The sequence below is a fragment of the Lynx rufus genome, unplaced genomic scaffold (genome assembly GCF_022079265.1).
Source record: "Lynx rufus isolate CCGP_SWC_20201006 ecotype Redwood Valley unplaced genomic scaffold, mLynRuf1.p SCAF_5, whole genome shotgun sequence".
NCBI lineage: Eukaryota > Metazoa > Chordata > Mammalia > Carnivora > Felidae > Lynx > Lynx rufus.
In genome coordinates, this window is record NW_025814867.1 from 6,355,973 (window position 1) to 6,376,512 (window position 20,540).

The following is a 20,540-nucleotide window of genomic DNA, read 5'->3' on the forward strand; positions in this document are numbered from 1 at the left end:
GCACTGAGCACCCTTGACCCCCTTATTGTCATATAGCAATCCTGGGGGCAAAGTGGGTAAGCGGCAGTTGTGAGGGTGAGAGAGGTTATCATAATATACAGACAATACTTAATGGCCCTCCCATCCAGAGGAGGTATGTGAGACCCAGAATGCATCTTTTGTCCTGTGTCCCAGCTTGATGGTACAGTCTCTATCAGCCCAACAGTAAGAAGTAAGATCAGGGCTATGACACCAGTAAGGGGCAAGGGCTGGCAGAGTTGCATCCAAACCCCTGGGCTAGGTTCATGCGTTGATTCCTCAAGCTTCTGCCGTACGCAGGCCAGCCAGCTTCTGGGGTGTGGCTGGAGCAGGGCTGGAGGTCTCAGGGGCAGTTTCCCTTTTGAGGGTCAGTTTAAGTGGGTTGACTGGATCTGGATCACTTCGCCAGGTTGTGGGTTCTTCTGAGTTGGCCTTCTTAACTCTGGAGTGATGGACCCGTGGGGTGACACCTGAAACTTGAAGGGCTGTAGGATTTGTTAGTAACAGTATAAGGCCCAGTCCACCGTTGTCTAAGAGGTTCCCTCTTCCAATCTTTGACCCACACCGAGTCTCCTGGCTGAAAGGGGTGAACGGGGGTCCCTAAGGAAATTGGGGCCCTCTCTATGGTAGATCTCTGTAACTTATTTAGGACTACCCCCAAGGTCCGGAGCTGTTCTCTTATTCTCTTGTCTCCAATCTGGTGTAGGTCTCCTGGGAGTTTTCCTAAACATGGGGGGGGGGGTGGGGGTTGCCCACATAATAACTCAAAAGGGGAGAATCCCAGTGGCCCAGGCATGCATCAGGCATGCAGGAGGGCCAGCGGTAGTAAATCTGGCCGTGGGAGATTAGTCTCTTGGTGGAACTTAGCCAGGGTTTCCTTGAGGGTGTGATTCATCTGCTCTACTTTTCCCTGAGATCTGGGGTCGGTAAGCAGTGTCCAGTTTCCAGGTAATGTTGAGGGACTTTGTCAGGGTTTGTATAATGTCTGCCACAAATGCAGGTCAATTATCACTGTGTATGGTTAAGGCTAGACCAAACTGAGGCACAATCTCCCGTAGAAGGGCTTTGGCCACCTCGTGACTTCATTCCGTTCTGGTCGGGAATGTTTCAACCCATCCCGAATATGTGCAGATTATTACAAGAAGGCACCTGAATCCTTTATTTGGTTGTATGTCGGTAAAGCCCACCTCTAAGTCTTCAAAAGGGACGGCCCCCATCCTTTGCGTGCCAGGCGGGGGCCGTGGGGCAGACCAAGCATTGTTTTTGGCACACGTCACACATTGTTCACTGACAGCTCGGCATAATGCCGGCAGCTGGCTGATACAGTTCTTTTTGAGGAGGGCCTCCGGTGCGGTTTTCCCTAGGTGCGTGGGTTGGTGAGATTCCTCCACTAGGTGTTTTCCCATAGATGACGGGACAAAGATGTGCCCGTTTGGCATGACCCACCATCCCTCTTTGCTTAGCGTGCCCCCTTCTGTCGAGGCCCAACTTCTTTCTTCATTTGTGTACAGGGCGAGGAGGCTTCTCTCTGGGGCGCGAGAGTCATAGTCTAGGGAGGAGCTTCGCCTGGGTCACTACAGGCGGCTGCTCTGGCTGTCTTGTCGGCCAGGCGATTTTGTTGAGTTATGGGGTCGTCTCCTGTCTGATGTCCCTTACCGTGTAGGATAGCTACCTTGTCTGGCAGCCATACGGCCTCAAGAAGCTTTAGTATTTCTTCCTTGTTTTTGATAGTTTTCCCTGCAGCAGTAAGGAGACCTCTTTCTTTATAGATGGCCCTGTGTACACGCACAGTAGCAAAGGTATACTGGGAATCAGTGTAGATGTTAACTCATTTACCTTTGCTAAGGATGAGGGCTCGGGTTAAGGCGTACAGTTCAGCCCATTGTGCCGACCATCCTTCCAGCAAGGCCTTGGTTTCTAGAACTTCGGTGGTTGTGGTTACTACATATCCTGCTCTTCGGCTGCCCTCTTGTAAACAGCTGCTCCCATCGCTGAACAGGGTGATCTCCGGGCTTGTTATAGCCTGGTCTTGGAGGTCCGGGCGGCCGGCGTAGACTTCATCCACTACTTCGGAACAGTCATGGTCGGGTTCTCCCTCCCCCATGGGAAGGAAGGTGGCCGGGTTTAGTGTTTTTACTGCTTCGAGAGTGACCCTTGGGTTTTTGTAGAGAAGGCCTTGGTATTGTGTCAGCCAAGAATCGGAGAGGAGATGATAGCCTTGGGTGCTCATGAGGAACATGACCGCATGGGGGTCCCACGTGTTTGTCCCAGCGTGACTTTGTCTTCATCCTTGATGAGCAGCAGTGTGGCTGCCAGTGCTCTGAGGCATGGTGGCCATCCTGCTGCCACAGGATCAAGTTTTTTTTGACAGGTAGGCCACTGGCCATTGCCAAGGCCCCATGCTCTGAGTGAGCACTCCAAGGGCTCTTTTGTCCTTTTCATGTACAAAGAGGTTAAAAGGGCCTTTCTATGTCAGGCAAACCCAGGGCTAGGGCTCGTCCCAGAGCCACTTTATTTCTGTGAAAGCAAGCCTTGCCTCCTCAGGGGCCCCCCGTCTGGCCCTCCCAACAGGTCATGGAGGGGCCTCGCTATGGCTGAGAATCCAGGAATCCAAATGCGACAGAACCCTGCGGCCCCTAAAAATTCACGCAAGCCTCGTTTTGTTTGGGGCTGTGGCAGTGTGGTGATAACTTTCTTCCTTCCCGGTCCTAGTTCTCTTTTTCCTGTTGTGAGGAGGAAGCCTAAGTATCAGACCTGCTGCTGACAAACCTGTGCCTTTTTTCCGAGAGGCCTGGTACCCCGAGTAGGACAGGAGCTGCAGGAGGGCCTTGGTACCTTTCATACAGTCTTCTTGGGTGTCGCTGGCAAGGAGGAGGTCACCTACGAATTGGAGGAGGACACATCCTGTGGTTTCCCTCGGAAAGTCGGCGAGGTCTGCAGCTAGAGCTTCCCCAAAAAGAGTGGGCGAGTTCTTGAAACCTTGGGGGAGTCGTGTCCAGGTCAGCTGCATCTGGCGCCCTGTAACGGGCTCAGTCCATTCAACGGCAAACAAGGGTTGACTTTGAGGAGCCAGGCGGAGGCAGAAGAAAGCATCCTTTAGGTCGAGGCACGGAAACCATCTGGCTGACCCCGGAATTTGGCTGAGGAGAGTATACGGGTTTGGAACCACTGGGTGTAAGGAAACAGTCACTTTGTTAATGGCCCTCAAATCCTGTACTGGTTGGTATCCTTCTCCTGGCTTCTTGACTGACAAGAGCAGAGCATTCCAAGCCAACTGGCACTCAATTAGAGTACCTGCTTCCCTGAGCTTGGTCACTGAGCTCTTGTATACCCATTCTAGCCTCGAGTGGAAAAGGGTACTGCCTTTGTCTCTGAGGTTGGGCTCCAGGGATCAGGTCAACAGTGATGGGGGCCCAACTCCAAGCTAGGCCAACAATGATGGGGGCCCAACTTCAAGCTAGTCCAGGTGGGTTGTCTTCAGCCCATACAGAGGGGAATGTAAGCCTGAATTCTGAGGGGCTACAGAGTAGGGCCTGTGTGCAGAATAGTCTCCATTCTTCTTCCCTTGGCAGGGTAATCACCAAGACCCGGGTTTCCTCCTGCCCTGGGTTTAATTGGAGACTAGTGTGTCCAGTGGGTTCAAAAGTTATCTGGGTCCCAAGTTTGGAGAGCAGATCCTGGCCCAGGAGAGGAACTGGGCAGTCAGGTAAGTAGAGGGACTCATGCTGGACCTCATGACCCCCAAGTTCACATTGTCGAGCTTGACAGAAGGGCTGCTGCATCGCCCGTGTCCCAGTAGCCCCAAGTATGGTTGCTGTCTTTTGGCTGAAGGGCGCCACCTGGGAAGTAACAATAGAGTATTCAGCCCCGGTGTCAACCATGAAAGTTCTTGTTCAGCCCTCTACCTTCATTTTGACCATGGACTCATGGGGGCCAAGAGAGAAGGAGCCCAGTCCCCCTCAGTCTGATTCTACCCCGGCCAGACCAACGAGGTTCTTGCCTCGAGGTTCCTCCCGATATCGGCTGGGTTTTGAGGGCTCCTTCCAATTCACACATTCATTCTTCCAGTGTCCCTTCTCTTTGCAGTATGCACATTGGTCCCTTGCTAAGGTGGTTGGGGTCTTCCCGTCTTCGCAGCGTCTGTTTCTTTTAGTGCTCTTGCGAGAAGGGTGGCCTTCTTTTTTAGTCTTCTCTCCACTTCTCTTTCAGCTGCGACTTCTCTGTTCATGAAAACCTCGTTGGCGACCTCTATCAGCTGAGTGATATTCATCCCAGCAAAGCCTTCCAACTTCTGGAGTTTTCTTCTGATATCTGGGGCAGCCTGTGCCACAAAAGAGGCATTTACCATCTGTTGACTTTCTGGTGCCTCGGGGTCAAACGGGGTATATACACAGTATACTTCACATAATCTTTCATAGTAGTCTCTGGGAGACTCCCCAGGGTGCTGCGTGACTGATGATATTTTAATCATGTTCATAGGCCTTTTGGCTCCAGCTCAGATTCCCCGAAGGAGGGCTTCCTGGTATCGTCGGATATGGGCTTGTCCTTCTTCTGTGGTGAAATCCCACGTCGGGCGTTCTTCAGGCACGGCAGCTTGAGCCCAGACAGCAGAGTCATCAACCCCGGAGGTGCGTGATCTTCTATGTCTGTGGTGGTTATCACCTCCTTGGACCTTTGGATGCCCAGATAGCTGGCACACAGCTGAGCAGTGCCCCTAGCTGTTCACAGACACCTCATTGGTTGACTCCCCTGAATTTATATTGTTAAGTTAGAAAGCACCTACCAGGAGGTGCTGTCATCATTCAAGATTTGCTTCCTTTGGAGGTCCTTGTTTCTCAACTTAGGACTGAATACAAATGAGGCTATCATCAGGAAACTCTCCTTAACTCTGGAAAGTATTGTGGAATCTGTTGCCATAGCAAGAGCTACCAACAAAGATCCTTAAACTACTGGCCAAAGTTGTTCTTGACAACGGGATGGCCTTTGATTATCTTTTAGCCAAGCAAGACGGTATTGTTATGCCCAGAATTCGTGATCCCCAAATACCTCCAGGGAGCGGAGTCCAATGTAAAAGCAAAAGAGCCTTTATTCGAGCTAGCTCGAGCTCAGTCCCCTACCTGCAACGACCCAGCGGTGAGATAACCAGGGGGAGAGAGCGAGTTTCAAAAGGACAAAGGTTTTATTGGGGCCTAGGGGCCGTTGGTGAGGTAATGGCTGTGGCCTCAGCCTATTGGCTGGGGAAGGGTCGGAGTCCTGTTAGGCAGGTGAGCGGGAGGTTACTCAAGGGGAGGAGGCGTGTTCAAGGTGAAGGACACAGAACAAGATGGAGTCGGCCGGTGTAGGCCCGCCCTTTCAGTATCTGTGCTACAGCCAACACCACCGGCTGTACCTGGATTAGTGTTTCTGGGGAAGTTAAAACTCAATTACATAAGACCACTGGGCAAACCACTTGGCTTAAAAAGATGACTCTTTTATGGGATCCTTTTTTGCCTTATTTGATTTGGATTGGTTGGGGTCTTGGGGACCATGGCTCTGAAGTGAGACGTTGCTTACAGTAATCGTAGCAGTCTCCTTGCCACGCTGTGTTCTCTCAAAAGCTTTAAATGCACGTTTGTTGCCACGAAACACCGAGCAAATGATCTCCCTAAGACTGGACTGTCAAAAAAGGAACAAAGAGAAAAGCCAACTAAAAAATTATGAGCCTAAAGTCACGGTCTGTGAACACCACAGAGATTCAGCAAAATACATCCTGATCTGTGAACACCATACAGAACAAACAAAAATTGTGAGAACTACAGCGTGGTGGCTGAGGGTGGCATTAACGCCTTGCATTTTGATCCCACCGCCTAGTTAAGCTTCGAGTCTGATCGAAAGGAGGACTTGTTAAGAAAGAAACCACTGGCCTCAAATAGAGTCCCTTGTGCTAAGCCCACATCAGCAAACCAAAGTGTAACACGTGACCTCATTGCAATTTTAGTCTCTCCCAGGAATGTGACCTTAAATAAGTCAATCTGGAACTACCTGGTCAGCACCAGTGAGGTAACCCGCCTGATAGATCCCCTCATTGCCCCAAAGGAGGGTCGCTGCCAGAAACAATCCACTCTTTGCTGGAAATTTTCTTTTTTCTGTCCTTTTCTGCTTTTAAATTCTTCCGTTTTGTACGGCTCCTTGGAACTCCTTTCTACTTGCCAGATGGGATGCTGCCCAATTCATGAATCATTGAGGAGAGCCAATTAGATCTTTCAATCTGCCCGGCTGAATTTCGTTTTCTTAACAGGGACAAACTCAGGATCACAGGGAATCAATAACAGTGCCCGAGCTTCCTGCCTCCTTGCAACAGCCCCCACTGCTTGGAACCAAAGAAGCAAAAATCTCCCCGACTCGAGTAAGAAGACGACGAGGGCTGAGGACAGGCTCACGTCTCCATCTCAGTTCTCCCCGACCAGGGGGACACCACGTGGGGCAGTGACAACCTGCAACGTCTGTTTTCTTGACAATTCAATCAAGGTGACGCTGAGCACAAGCACATCCGAGAAAGCTAAGTGAGGAAGAAAAGATCGAGCTGGGGACAGCGGTGAGCCTGGTGGGGACTTTGGGATGGGGCAGAGAGAAAGGTCCTCTCCTTACGCGGGGTCTCGGGCCCATGCCTCTACCCTTCACAGTCTGCCCTGCCCTGCCCTGCATGCTGGCGGATTAACAAGGAGCCAACATTTGTGCCAGCCAGGTGGCCAGGCAGATGCAGGCATGCCGTGTCCAGAACCGCCCCGTACAGCCTTCCTTCCGTGCACTCCCTTCACCTGTGCTGCTCAGCCTCTCTTAAAATGGTTCAAAATCCAAAACATAAGAAGTCTTTCCTATGCATACACAGACAACTACGTGAATGTGTGTATGTGTGTGCGCATGCGTGTGTACTTTTCCCAAATGCTGTCTTTAGTCCTATCATTCCCCACCTCCTATGACTGAACGAGGTGCTCTCCAAGCCCTGGGTCTACCTGCAGTAGACCTCTTCCAGGGTAGAAAGGATGGAGACTTTTTAATCTTTGGGAGATTCCTCCTGTCAGAGATCCTGTTAGCCTCCAGTCCTGTAAGAATCCTGACCTATCAGCCACCATGAGCCCCAGTCCAGCCTTGAGGCCAGCAAGGGCGTCCACGGCTGCTGCTGTGGTGTGGGGAGGCTTTGTCCCGTGTTCCTCTGTTACCACTGAGATTGCCCGTTGGGACTGGAGCTACCCTGGAGCAGCTTGCCTGTGTATTTTGGGAATGTGTTAATGGTTCCTGAATCAGAGTAGAGCTCAAAATGCAACTCTTGGTTCTTCTGTAATTGCTGTGTGCTCTCAGATTGCCTTTGGCAAGCTTATGCCCTTGGTAGGTCTCCTGGACTTCATGGTGTCCTACCACATGCCAATCACCGCTAAGAGAAAGACAAGGGGCATCTGGGTGGCTCAGTTGGTTAAGCGTCTGACTTCGGCTCAGGTCACGATCTCACTGCTTGTGAGTTTGAGCCTCAAGTCCGGCTCTGTGCTGACAGCTCAGAGCCTGGAGCCTGCTTCAGATTCTGTCTCCTCCTCTCTCTGCCCCTCCCCTGCTCATGCTCTGTCTCTCTCTCTCAAATATAAAATAAGAAAACATTAAAAATTTTTTTAAATTTTTTTTTTCAACGTTTATTTATTTTTGGGACAGAGAGATACAGAGCATGAACGGGGGAGGGGCAGAGAGAGAGGGAGACACAGAATCGAAAACAGGCTCCAGGCTCCGAGCCATCAGCCCAGAGCCTGACGCGGGGCTCGAACTCACGGACCGCGAGATCGTGACCTGGCTGAAGTCGGACGCTTAACCGACTGCGCCACCCAGGCGCCCCTAAAAATTTTTTTAAATAAAAAAAAAATAAGAGAAAGATAAGATCAGCAGATCAAGAGGCCAGACTTGGCAGCTGACCAAGTTAGTAGGCAGGCTGGGTCCTTGCTCCTCTCCTGATTTACCCCCATTGTCTATTCTGAGCTGGTCCCTAGAAGGGACTTCTGTGTCCCTCTAAGTGTCAGAACTACCCTCAGAATTTGGGGTCTATCATAATGGGAGGGGTTTGAGCTGGGTGTGATTTGTTTGGGATGACATGGGAGGGAATGCTGCCTGTGCACTGTCGAACATTTGGCTGAAGCTCGTTCCTGTGCGGGGCCTGAGAAAGTCCTTCTGTGGGGCTTGTGTCCATCGCACGGTCAATAAAGCATCCTTGCATTTTGCAAACCAGAGTAGACTACTTTTTTTTTTTTTATCATATTCTATCCTGCCCAGGCTACAGCCAGGGAGTTGAAGTGTGACAGGTCAAAGGCTGGATTAAACATTAACAGAGCTGTCACCTCTGCTCAGAGGAGTAAGCGCCCCAAAGCCGAGCTGCAGAGCTGTCTATGGCCCCAGGCTGACCAGTAGACATGGCTCAATTTGGCCAGGTCCTGGCTGAAATAGGCGACTTCGGTCGCTTCCAGATACAGCTGGTGATACTGCTGAGTATTCCCAGCTTCCTGTCCTCTTACTACATGTTTGCCCAGGTCTTCATGATCCAGCACGAGGCCCACCACTGCTCAGTAGCCTGGGTCAAGAACCACACTCTGAACCTGAGTGCGGCTGAACAGCTGACACTGAGCGTGCCCCTGGAGGCTGCAGGCAAGCCTGAGTCCTGCCTTATGTTCCGGCCGCCCCCGGACGACGCCAGCCTGGAGGACATCCTCAGCCACCACTTCAACGAGACGCAGCCTTGTGAGGCAGGCTGGGAGTATCCTGAAGACAGGCCCCCGTCCCTAAAGAACGAGGTAGGGATGCCCTTTTGCCCGTCTGCCCGTTTGGGGTCGGTCAGCTCCTTTGCCTGACCGTCTGCCCTCAGCTGCCGGTGTTGCTGCTTCTGTATCTGCCCTGGAGCACCCATCCACGAATGACTGACCACTTGGTATGGCTTTTTTTTTTTTTTTTTTTTTTGCCATTCATCCTGCTTTTCTCTTTGTCCTCTGACTACTGGTCCATCTACCTTTCAATCCATATTCTGTCTCTGATTCGTCTGCCCCTCTGTCCATTTTTGTCTACCCTTTTGTCCATCTATCCGCCTGTGTGCCCAGTTGCCTGACCTTTTTCCTAGCCCTTCCTGCTTTCCTGTCTTTATGTCTTTCTCCCCAGTGCTCCCATCTGTCGGTCCACTTGCCCTTGTCTTTCAGTCTGCCCCTGCGTATCTGCCTGCTTACCTATCTTCCTGGATCCCCAACAACTTGTCTGACCTCCTGCTTGCCTGATGTGGGCTTCCTGCCCTTCAGCTGCCCTCTCTAAAGCTCTCCCCACCTGCCTCCAGGGGACCGGACGCACTGTGACTCTAGGATTTGTCCGGCAGATAACAGCACTTGCTCTGCTTAACTCATTTTCTTAGGGAGGATCTGGGCAGATAAACAGATTCCCACTGCAGCCACCTGAGCAAGGACGGCTCTCTGGAAGCATCCAGGCCCACTCTGCTCTTCCCAGAAGCTGGGTCTGAGGCACAGAGTAGGGAGACGACTTGTCCAGGGCGACATAATGAGCTGATCGTGGACGTGGGACTCCCACTCAGGTCCCTGCAGGAGTGGGAAAGAGCACAGATGGTCCAGCATCCAAGGGGCGAGTGTTGTTGGGAGGTCTGGATGACTCATCTTGAGGGTGGTGAATCCTGAGCCTTTGTGGAGAGGGGAATCTGGAGTCCAGAAGCCTGCATTTATTTTTTTCTCTGCAGGTAAAAAAAGTATTTACTTTTTAGAGGCTTTCAGAGAATGATGTTTTGACCAAAGTCACCTTCTTTAAGATTTTCAATTTTTAAGTAATCTCTATACCCAACTTGGGGCTTGTCCTCACAACCCCCAAGCTCAAGAGTTGCACACTCTACTGACTGAACTAGCCAGGCACCCCCAGGCATTCACTTTTAATATGTGACCATAAACCTGCCCCCAGAACCCTTGCAGCCTAAAGATCTGTCCTGCCTGTCTTCCTCCTGACCCTCCACCCCATTCTGCCCCATAGAGTCGCATGCGGCCTAGGAGCTCTCCCAGCAGAGCCTGGTCTGGTCCCCAGTGGCCTCTCTAGGTTCCCAGCATCACCCTCTTGGTAGGATCAGCCCCCACTGGTCCCCATATGCTGTGGGTGCCTACCTGGCCAAACACCATCCTCAAAACCCAGGCAAACTTCCAGACTTCTCAGACTTCCAGACTTCTTTAGCCCCGTTCACACCCTGTGCTGGACTGTTCATGCAATTTTATTCAGCTAAGGCTTGCTGAGTATTAACTGTGCAGGGAACAGTCAGAGGAGGGAGGCACCTTGTTCGAGTTCTCTAAGGATTTGAGGCTGCCCTCTTGGTCTTTAATCACCTACCTGGACTGTGCCACCACCGGCATTGGGCCTTGGACCTCTTGCCCTTCCCTACCATGCTTCTGCTCCAACACTCTCAAGGACTTGGATTCCCAAAAGAGTGCACACCTTGGGTACTTTGTGCCCTGTACCCGCGTGCTGAGTCCAACTTTGCTTCCAGAGCTCTGTTGCGTGAGATCGTTTCCCTCTGCTTCCCATCTGTGAGGAGGGGCTCCACCACACTGATTCGGGGGAGTCTCTCTGAGCTGACTTCCCAACGTTCCTTCTGATAACCAGCAGCTTCATATTCAAACTGAAATATGGATAGTCCTAATTTGAGAAGAAAAGAGCACATTGCCTTATAGGCTATGTATTCTTGAAGAGCAGAGTGCATTTCTCCTTCTCAACCTACCTCCCAACATTTCCTGGGTGCCCGTCCTTGGTAAAAGAAAAAAATAATTCCCAGCCTTGTCCACATGAACCTTGGAATCGGGAGGGAAATAGACTCTGAATGACTAACAACAGTGTGATCTGTCTTGGGCCCAGAAAAGGGGAAAGAATGGGAGGGAAGGGGAAGCAGAGAGAATAGCCGTTTCTAGATCCGGAGGCATGAAAATGCTTGCCATGACTGAGGAATGCTGACCAACAAAGATGTTGGGAGGTCAGGAAGAGATGACTCTTCCACGGTCTTAGATACAGAGCTGAGAGATTTGGGCTCTCTCCTAGAGACCAAAGGGAGCCATGGAAGCTTTTGGAACAGGGGAGGAAGATGTGATGTGTGTGCTCCAAGAATGGGGGCGGGATTCTGTGTGCCCATGTGGCAAGCCCCAGACAGAACCCTCCACTCTGGGCATTAGGGTCGGAGAAGGTAATGGCTGGCGTCCCAAGGTGGGGAGCCCTTTTGCCTCTGTTCCATCTGCACACCACGTCTTGGCACCTCTCCAAGCTTTGGCCTCTGTGGTTGCACAGTGGGAATGATAATCCTTTACGAGGTTAGAATGAGGACTGAATGAAATAAGGGGTACACAAGCTATAAGGGGTTAGCGAGTGGTGGCCACCGAGTAGGGGCACCAGCCTCGGAAGTCTCCCTGGGGTCGGCATCCGTGCCTTCAGAGCACTATAGCCCCATGTGTCCGAGGTGTTGGTCACCAGCTATGAGTTTCATGAGCACGGGGCGGGGGGGGGGGGGGGGGCCAGTGCCCCCTCCGCTGAGCTGACATTTACTGAGGACTTCCTGTGTGACAGCCACCGTGCTAAGCATGTTCCATGCATTAATTCCTTTAATCCTGCTGGGGGACACCATGCAGTATATTTTATCCCCATTTTGTACATGAGAAACCAAGACACCAACAGATAGGTTAACAAAGTCCCACAAAGCCTCTCTGTTCAGATTCCAGAGGCTGATAGCAGCAGGCCTTTATGAGTTATTTTAAATAGCGTCTAACTACAAAGGCACTCTGTGGTTGCTAAACAAAAACCAAACAGAATAGAACTGGGTGGGGGCGCCTGGGTGGCTCAGTCGGTTGAGCGTCCGACTTCAGCTTAGGTCATGATCTCACACTCCGTGAGTTCGAGCCCCGCGTCGGGCTCTGTGCTGACAGCTCAGAGCCCGGAGCCTGTTCCAGATTCTGTGTCTCCCTCTCTCTATGACCCTCCCCCGTTCATGCTCTGTCTCTCTCTGTCTCAAAAATAAATAAATGTTAAAAAAAAAAAAAGAATAGAACTGGGTGGAACAAGTTCAGATCCCTTATCTTGCCCCCTTTCACTCCCAGGGGCCATTAGGCAATCATTGGACATATACTGAAAATTAACAGTTGTTCTTGAGAACAGAAGTATGAGCACAATGGTATCTCCTGGACTGATTCATTTCTTGCTAAAATGATTTTAGCGATTTTGACCGATGATGAGTGGCTAGTTGGCTAGCTCTAGGTATTCATGTGTTGATCCATTCAGCAAACGTTCTCTGAGCTTTCACGCAGTTTCAGTCCCTGTCTGGGGCAAAAGGGATGCCTGAACTCCATTGCCATCCAGCAGCGGGACCTCGGAGAAGCCGCTTAACCTCCCCTCCCTCAGGGGAATGGAATAATAAATCAAGGATTGGTGTCAGAATTAGAGAATACATGTGAAGCATGCAACAGACTGCCCAGCACAGAGTGAGCCCTCAAACGGCATCAGTGATTGTGAAGCTATCACCTTGAGCCGCAGAGGACAACTCACCTGTCGTGTTTCCCCCCACCAACATTCACGTCGGGAGCTGAGCTGTGTGCAGGGGGCACAGAACTCCCGGAAGGGCCCACAGACCAGTCGAGGGGGGCGGGGTCAGTCACATGTGCCTACAGTATGTGCACACGCAGTAGATACCTACAGAGTTAGGCGAACGTGCATATTTTTTCCACTCAGTTTCTCAGTCTCTCTGAGTCTCCAAGTGGGTCGCCCCACCCCTGTGTGTGCAGGCACATGAGCGCCCACACGCACGCCCACGCGCGTGCGTGTTCCTCCGTCTTGATCTCCTTCTGCAAGTGGGGCGTGAGGGCTCCTTGGGATTCTCACCGGCAGTGAATGGTGAGAGTTTCACGGCGATTTTGCAGCCGGATGGGGACATTTGATGAGGCCCAAGGAAGTCACAGGGGTATTTGTCAGGAAGCAGTAATTAGTGGCGTGTCAAGGGTTCCAAACTTTGTATCCTTAATGTCTCAGCAATTCTACCTGGCATCTCCAAGCCAAAATAAAAACCTAAGTTTTATGTATTGAGTAATTAGGGCCAAACAACCTAACAGGTAATTATGTTCAAATGACTTAGGAACTGTTTTAAAAAATAATACACAGAAACTGAAAGGAAATATCTTTCATTTTAATTTTTAAAAATCTTTTTTTGAATGTTTATTTAGTTTTGAGAGACAGCGCAAGTGGGAGAGGGCAGAGAGAGAGGGAGACCCAGAATCCGAAGCAGGCTCCGGGCTCTGGGCTGTCGGCACAGAGCCCGACGCGGGGCTCGAACTCAGAAACCATGAGATCATGACCAGAGCTGAAGTCAGATGCTCAACCGACTGAGCCACCCAGGCACTCCATATTTTTCATCTTTAAATAAATACAACCCCCTACTAATAGGATGTATGTGCCCATTGGGAACTGTGCAACTTCTCAGTCCTTAAACACTGACACCCTCATTTTCATTCCCCATGGTGCTTGCTTTTTTTTTTTTCAAAACACCTCCCCAAAATACAGCTTCACATAGATATGATGTCACTGGAAGGAATGTAGTGTGATCTCATGTTGAGCCAGGACTGTCCTTAGTTGGTAGTTCTTGTAATGCCAGACAGATGTTGAGGATTGCTGCATTTTCCTTTAAAATTCCGAATGTCGTTCTGTGCCCCATGAATTTGTTCTGGTGCCCTGGGGTGCCTTCGCACACACTTTGGGAACCACGGCCATCTGCCCTGAGAGGTTTGCAGTGGGTGGGCTGGACGACAAAGGACTTGCCGTTGGCTGCCCCTGGTTCACATCCGCCTGTGTCTGCCTCAGTTCAACCTCGTTTGTGGTCAGAAGCACCTGAAGGAGACCTCGCAGTCGGTGTTCATGGCCGGGCTCCTCACTGGGGCTCTCATCTTCGGGCCCCTCTGTGACCGGTAGGAACTTGACCGGCTCGCCCCTGACCTCGCATGCTCCTGTGTTCCCGGTACAGTTCCCTCTCTCGCCCCGCCCCCACCCCCATGCCCTTCACTGGTGTCTGGGATAAGGCCCTGTTCCCCTCTCCCTCAAATAGAGCTCGCAAGGCAGGGTCACGTGTCCTCTGTCAGCCAGAGAGCCCAGGGCAGGGCTGGGTCTCCCATACTTCCTGCCCCTCTGTTACTCCAGGATTGGCCGCAAGGTCAGTATCCTGGTGCAGCTGCTACTCTTCGCCCTCCTCGGCCTGACCACGGCCTTTGTGCCCAGCTTTGAGCTCTACATGGTCCTGCGCTTTGCTGTGGCTACTGCCGTCTCTGGGTTCACCTTCAGCAACGTCTCCCTACGTGAGTATCTGGGTCCCTAAACGTCCCCCTAGGTGAGTATCTGGGTCCCTAAGCCTTCAAGCATGGGGTGAGGCCTTGGGGTCTGGGCCGGCCACTTTCCCGGACTGCCTCCGGGGGAGCCTTGTCAGGCACCCACACCGCAAGTGGGACTGAGGCCCACCCTGACAGAAGACCGTCTAGGGAATGACAGGGAAGGAGCCGGGGGCCCCCGGGGGGGGGGGCGGGCGTTGGCCGGGTCTCATCTCTCTGTTCGCACAGTTACAGAGTGGGTGGGGCCCTCCAGGAGGACTCAGGCCATGGTCCTGGTCCAGTGCGCCTTCTCCCTGGGTCAGATGGCATTAGCAGGACTCGCCTATGGTGTCCGAAACTGGAGGTATTTCCAAATGGCCGGCACCGCACCTGTCTTGCTACTCTTCTTCTACATCTGGTGAGGAGTACTTCCCAGGAGCAAGCCGTTTCCCCCTCCCCACCTGCCCCTGCTAGCTGCGCAGGGGTGTGGTTGGAGCGCAACACTCACATTCACCTCGGGGAACACTCCACAGTGCGATGGGTGTGAGGTTCTGTGTGCCCTGGAACAGCTGGGAAGGCCCCTGGGGGAGTGGGGGGGGGGGGTGGGGTGGGCTCCAAGGTCAGAGCCATTCCTGACCTGCAGGGCTCTGCCAGAGTCAGCACGGTGGCTTCTGACAAGAGGGAGGGTGGAGGAGGCCAAGCAAGTGATCCAGAAGGCGGCCTCCGTCAACAGGCGGAAACTCTCCCCAGAGCTCCTGAGCCAGGTACTTCTCACAGGCCAAGCCCAGCCCTGCCCCTGAATCTGGTGGGCCCAGACCTTTCTGCCTGGCCCCTCACTGTGCATCGTGCTCCCAGCTGGTCCCAGAGAAGACAGGCCCCTCAGGGAATCCCCTGGATCTGTTCAGACACCCCCGGCTCCGGAAACTGACCCTGATCTTCTTCTATGTCTGGTGAGCGCGCCAGGGCCCGCGCCCCGCCCTGAAGCCCACGCCAAAGGGCTGTCCCGTCTCTGGTGCGTGCGCGTCAGTGGCTGGGACACGGTGGCTGGCGGTCAGGGACGGGCTGTGTGGCCTCACCGGGTTTCCCCCTGGCTGTGCTGCTGCGTCCTGCTCAGAGACAGGCTCCCTCCGAGAGGGCTGGTGTCTCATCCCCCGGCAGTGATCGGGAGTCCTGGACACTTTGCAGGTTTGTGGACAGTCTGGGGTACTTTGGCCTGAGCTTCCAAGTCGGCGACTTTGGCCTGGACATCTACCTGACGCAGCTCGTCTTCGGAGCCGTGGAGGTTCCCGCCCGCTGTCTCAGCCTCTTCGTGATGCAGTGGTTGGGCCGCAAGCGGAGCCAGATGCTGACTCTGGTTCTGGGTGGCCTCGTGTGCATCGGCATCGTCTTTGTCCCAGCAGGTGCCGGGGCTGGCTCTGCCACATTCCTGCCCCCCCCCCCCCCCCCGCCTCCAGGAGTGAGGGCAACCCTGGGGCCCGGGAGCAGAGGGGGCCAGGAGTTCGGGAGGACAGGGCAGGGGTGGGGCCCGGGGCATGGGGCCGGCCACCTGCCTGCGGCTGACCGGCATCCTCCCCCAGATCTGCCGGTGGTGGTCACTGTGCTGGCCGTGGCGGGCAAGTTCGCCATGGCCGCCAGCTTTACCGTCTCCTACGTGTACTGTGCCGAGCTCTTCCCCACCGTCATCCGGTAAGGGCTGCCGCCCTCTGCCCTCACCCCTCCCGCTCCTCTGCCCTCACCCCTGTCCCGCAGGCAGCTGGCTTATGAGGCCGGCTCTCGGGGCAGCAGCGCGGATGGGGTCCGGGCAGCTAGGAGTCTAGCCCGAGTCCCCGTCTTATCCCAGGCAGTGGAGGACAGATACAGAAGGAGGGCACGCCCTGGCCTTGTGGGGACTGGGATATGGAGCAAGTCTAAGAATGAATGGCTCAGAAGGAGGAACACTCAGGGGTTGCTGGGGAGACGTGAGGTGCAGCCTTTGACCTGAGACTTGGTAGGCGAGCAGGGGGGCAGCGGATAGACAGGCCTGGAGGTGACAGAGGCGTGGCACGCGGCCGGACTACACGAGGAGCAGGAGCAGAGAGCAGAAGGCCGGTGAGGCTGGGGAGGCGGCAGGCCTGCGGGGCCATAATGAGGGGCTGGGCCCCCCCCCAAGGCGCAGCAGGGGTGGGGCTGAGGCCCGGGGGTCGCGGCTGGGTGTGCTCAGTCGGACGGGCCTTCCCACAGGCAGACGGGCATGGGGCTGATGGGCATCTCCTCGAGGATCGGGGGGATCCTCACCCCTCTCGTGATCCTGCTGGGCGAGTACCAGGCAGCCCTCCCTATGCTCATCTACGGCAGCCTCCCCATCGGGGCAGGCTTCCTCTGTGCCCTGTTGCCGGAGACGCGGGGCCAGCCCCTGAAGGACACCATCAAGGAGCTGGAGGAGGAGCCCCACCCACGGTGAGCTGCTCGTTTTCTCTGAAGCCTAGGCCCCCACCTCACTATGTGTCCTCTGTTGCTTAGAGGCCAATACGGGGGCCTCGGGAGCCACACACATCCGACTGGCTCTGGGCCAGGTCCCCTCCCCTGGGGGAGGGGCGGTGAAGGACGCCGCCACGGGACCCATTCGTGGCCGGCCGGTGACGGCCTCCGGCTCCCACCAGGTCTCTGGAGTCAGCACCTTCAGAAAAGGAAACAGAGGCTTCAGGAAGAACTTCCAGCCCAGGGGTGACCTTCGCGAGCAGCACGTACTTCTGATTGTGTCCCTGGAGTCGGAGCACAGCAGGGAGCTGCCTGGACACCCCCTGGAAATGGCTGGGGGCTGCCGGCACGGCCCCCCTCGCAGTTGGAGGCAGCACACCCCTGACCTGGTCCCCGTCCCGGCCGCTGGCTGCCCGGTCCTAAAGTGTCTGTGAGGGCCTCCCTCTTCTCGTCACCCCTCACCACCTTCCTCAACCCAGCCCACCCCCACCCCTGTTCTGGGGTCGGGCCTTGAGCGTTTCTTGGGCTTCCCTGGTTCTCTAATAGACTTGTGGGCTTACGGCTCCGCTAGTTCCCTCAGTCTGGGGTCCCCCTGCCCTCAAAACGTTTAAGCCCAGAGCAGAGCAGATGGGTAGGGCCTTTCCAAGAATGCAGCAGCAGGGGGAGAGGAAGTTGGAAGCCGCGGCCGGTACCCAGGCCGGTGGGAGAAAAGGCTGTGGATGGGGAGGTTGTAGTTCCTTCCGGTGGCTGGGCCGGGCCCCGCTGGCTCAGGGGGAGGCCCCACAGGACCCGCCATCCTGCTGAGAGAGGACTCTGTCTGCTGGAAACCAAAGCTTCAGTGCTGTCCTCTCTTCAAAGAGCCTCCACCCCTGCCCCGCGTTCAGTCCAGCTCATACCTGACCTCGTGGCCCAGGGACCGGCAGTGGGGAAAGGGAGGAGGCTGGTTGTTCCCGTCCTCACCTCCCTCCTCCCTCTCACCTCTGCTGCTTCTGGCTCCTGCAGGGCCAGGGGAAAGGGCTTTCTGCTCTGCCGCTGGCCGTGGTTCTTTCCCTGCGTGTACTGGCTGGTCATCAGCGAGTGTTCTCTGGCAGGCTTCTAACAGCTCCTCCATGGGGACACGTCGGTGGATTTCTCAGCGGTGCTCCCAGGACCCCTGCCTTGTTCCTTCATCCAAGGAGCGTACTCACAGCTGACCTCCAGGGCCCTCTCTTCAGCTCTTGCCCCAGCACTGCTGCCCCCATCATGTCTCTTACTGCCAGCATTCCTCATCTTACGAGACAGCCCTCCTGGCTGCGTCCCATCAAGGGACCTCCAGCTAGAGTGCCTTCCCCGGTAGCCACCGGGCCCACAAGAGCACCATACATCCTTGCACCAGCAAAGAGTGGAAAAGAGCTTGCCCGGCCTCTTCCCCTCCTGTGCCCTTCCTCCAAGGCCTCCCCAGCTAACTGCCCTGCAGACGGTCAGGTTCCGCCTCTCCCCAGAGGCCCAGGCCTGAAGAGGGGTTCCTTCTGGACCTCCCTCCCTTTCTCCCACTCACCTTCCCTAATGGAGGCTGGAGGGAGCGCTCCCCATCTTTGTAAATCTGGCTCGAAGGTCTCCAGCACCTCTTTTGAATACGCGAATCTTTATTGAGGACATGACAAAAGGCAAGTTGGCACTCCACGTTCCCCTCCCCCAAGGTGGGAGTGGGACACATGGGACATTTCTCAGACTCATGACCAAAGGAAGGAAAAAGCCAATGGTCACCTGATAAAGATCACAGTCATAAAGGACACAAGACTCCATCAGTTTGTAACTGTCTTCGTGATCTACAAGAAAAGCACAATCCTAGGAATAGTCAGACCTCCAGAAACCTATAGACTCAATTTCTTGGAGCCCTAACGTCACCTCCTCCCTTCATAGGATAAAAAGCCCTACACAATCAGTCACTCCTCACACTTAGAATGCAGATTTTTCTGCCCACGAGTTCTGTCCTCGGACCTTAATAAAATCACTCTTTTTTTGCACCAAAAACATCTCAAGAATTCTTTCTTGGCTGTTTGCTCTCGGACCCAACCTCCAGATGACATCATTTATTACTTACAGACTCAGCTTTGGGATGGTGGGGAAAAGCTCTATTTAGCTTCCCGCTATGCACCCAGTCATGGAATCCCAGGCTAAAGTCACCCGTTGGGTACACCTGAAAGTCTTTTGTGGCGCAGTGTGGCACCCAGGCCAAACCTGCCTGGTCGTGAAAACAACCTGCGTGGGATCTGGGCAGAGGCCAGTTCAAAGCCAGAGGCAACTCCTCCACCAAAGGAGGGACGCGGAGACTCGGAGCGCTGTGAAGCGAAGCTTTAATTAAAGTTCATGTGAGAGCAGGTGTCTGATGGACAGGCACCCTGGGGTGGGGGAGGAGGGTTACAGCAGGCAATTTATCTCCTAGTGTGAAGTCACCCCCCCCACCCCGATTCCTCGGCTGAGTACTACAGAGGTTACAGTCTTACCAGGAAGTCGCCTATGCCCATGTAAGCCCAAAAAGTAGTCTGATTGGACTTGAGGTGACACAGAGACTTCAGTTCTTTGGCTCATGCTCATTGCAAAGCCCACAACAAATAAGCCCTGGGAATGGAGAGGGGCAGAAGAACCAGGAAGTGAAGTGTCTAAGGTTTGGGGGAGGGAGGTTTGGTTCGTATGTATTTCCCATAGGTTGTAAACCTATTGTCAACTAGACAGCACAGATTTTATTTGGTAATTCTGAAAAGGATTCATCTCATTTACTTCTCACAGCAACCTCCTCTACAATGTGGACACTGCGTCCTTTTGAGGCAGAATGATCTCCGTTCCTGGAAAGAGACTTAAACAGATCAGGACACAGGCATGAATGCTGCAAAGATTCACCTATTGCCTTTGGGCCAGGTCTTTGGGAACTTTTTTTTAGGGATTGTGGGCTGTTGGGGGAAAGATTTTTCTTTGTATGTAATAAAAAAAATGCCCCGTGGCCTGTTCTGTTTAAAAGGGAAATGTCTTTTTCAGCAAAGTGGCAGGATATAAAATCAACGCACAGATATCGGTTGCATTCCTACACACCAACGATGAAGCAACAGGAAGAGAAATCAAGGAATCGATCCCATTTACAGTTGCACAAAAAACCATAAAATACCTAGGAATAAATCTAACCAAAGAGGTGAAAAATCGATACACTGGAAACTATAGAAAGCTTATGAAAGAAATTGAAAAAGACACACACAAAAAAAATAGAAAAATGCTCCATGCTCATGGATTGGAAGAATAAATATTGCTAAAATGTCGATACTGCCCAAAGCAATCTACATGTTCAGTGCAATCCCTATCAAAATAACACCAGCATTCTTCACAGAGCTAGAACAAACAATCCCGAAATTTGTATGGAATCAGAAAAGACCCCAAATAGCCAAAGCAATCTTGAAAAAGAAAACCAAAGCTGGAGACATCACAATCCCAGACTTCAAGCTATACTACAAAGCTGTAATCATCAAGACAGTATGGTACTGGCACAAGAACAGAAGAGAGCAATGGAACAGAAGAGAGAACCCAGAGATGGACCCACAAACGTATGGCCAGCTAATCTTTGACAAAGCAGGAAAGAATATCCAGTGGAATAAAGACAGTCTCTTCAGCAAGTGGTGCTGAAAAAACTGGACAGCGACATGCAGAAGAATGAACCTGGACCTCTTT

General features: G+C 53.3%; 1 protein-coding gene across 2 annotated transcripts; it reads left to right on the forward strand.

Moving 5' to 3' along the window:
• The first annotated feature begins 8,256 nt into the window (after window positions 1-8,256).
• SLC22A13 (solute carrier family 22 member 13) lies at window positions 8,257-17,829 on the forward strand. Of its 2 annotated transcripts, XM_047099746.1 has the most exons (10): window positions 8,257-8,822; window positions 13,891-13,994; window positions 14,224-14,378; window positions 14,637-14,805; window positions 15,031-15,151; window positions 15,243-15,337; window positions 15,573-15,787; window positions 15,965-16,073; window positions 16,608-16,823; window positions 17,027-17,219. In XM_047099746.1, exons 1-10 carry the CDS (start codon window positions 8,445-8,447, stop codon window positions 17,118-17,120), a joined length of 1,656 nt encoding a protein of 551 aa, XP_046955702.1. In that variant the 5' UTR covers window positions 8,257-8,444; the 3' UTR covers window positions 17,121-17,219. The 2 variants fall into 2 exon arrangements, with proteins under 2 accessions (XP_046955702.1, XP_046955701.1); XM_047099745.1 differs by lacking the exons at window positions 8,257-8,822; window positions 13,891-13,994; window positions 14,224-14,378 and having other exon boundaries at window positions 14,675-14,805; window positions 15,573-16,073; window positions 16,379-16,823; window positions 17,027-17,829.
• The last annotated feature ends 2,711 nt before the right edge of the window (window positions 17,830-20,540 follow it).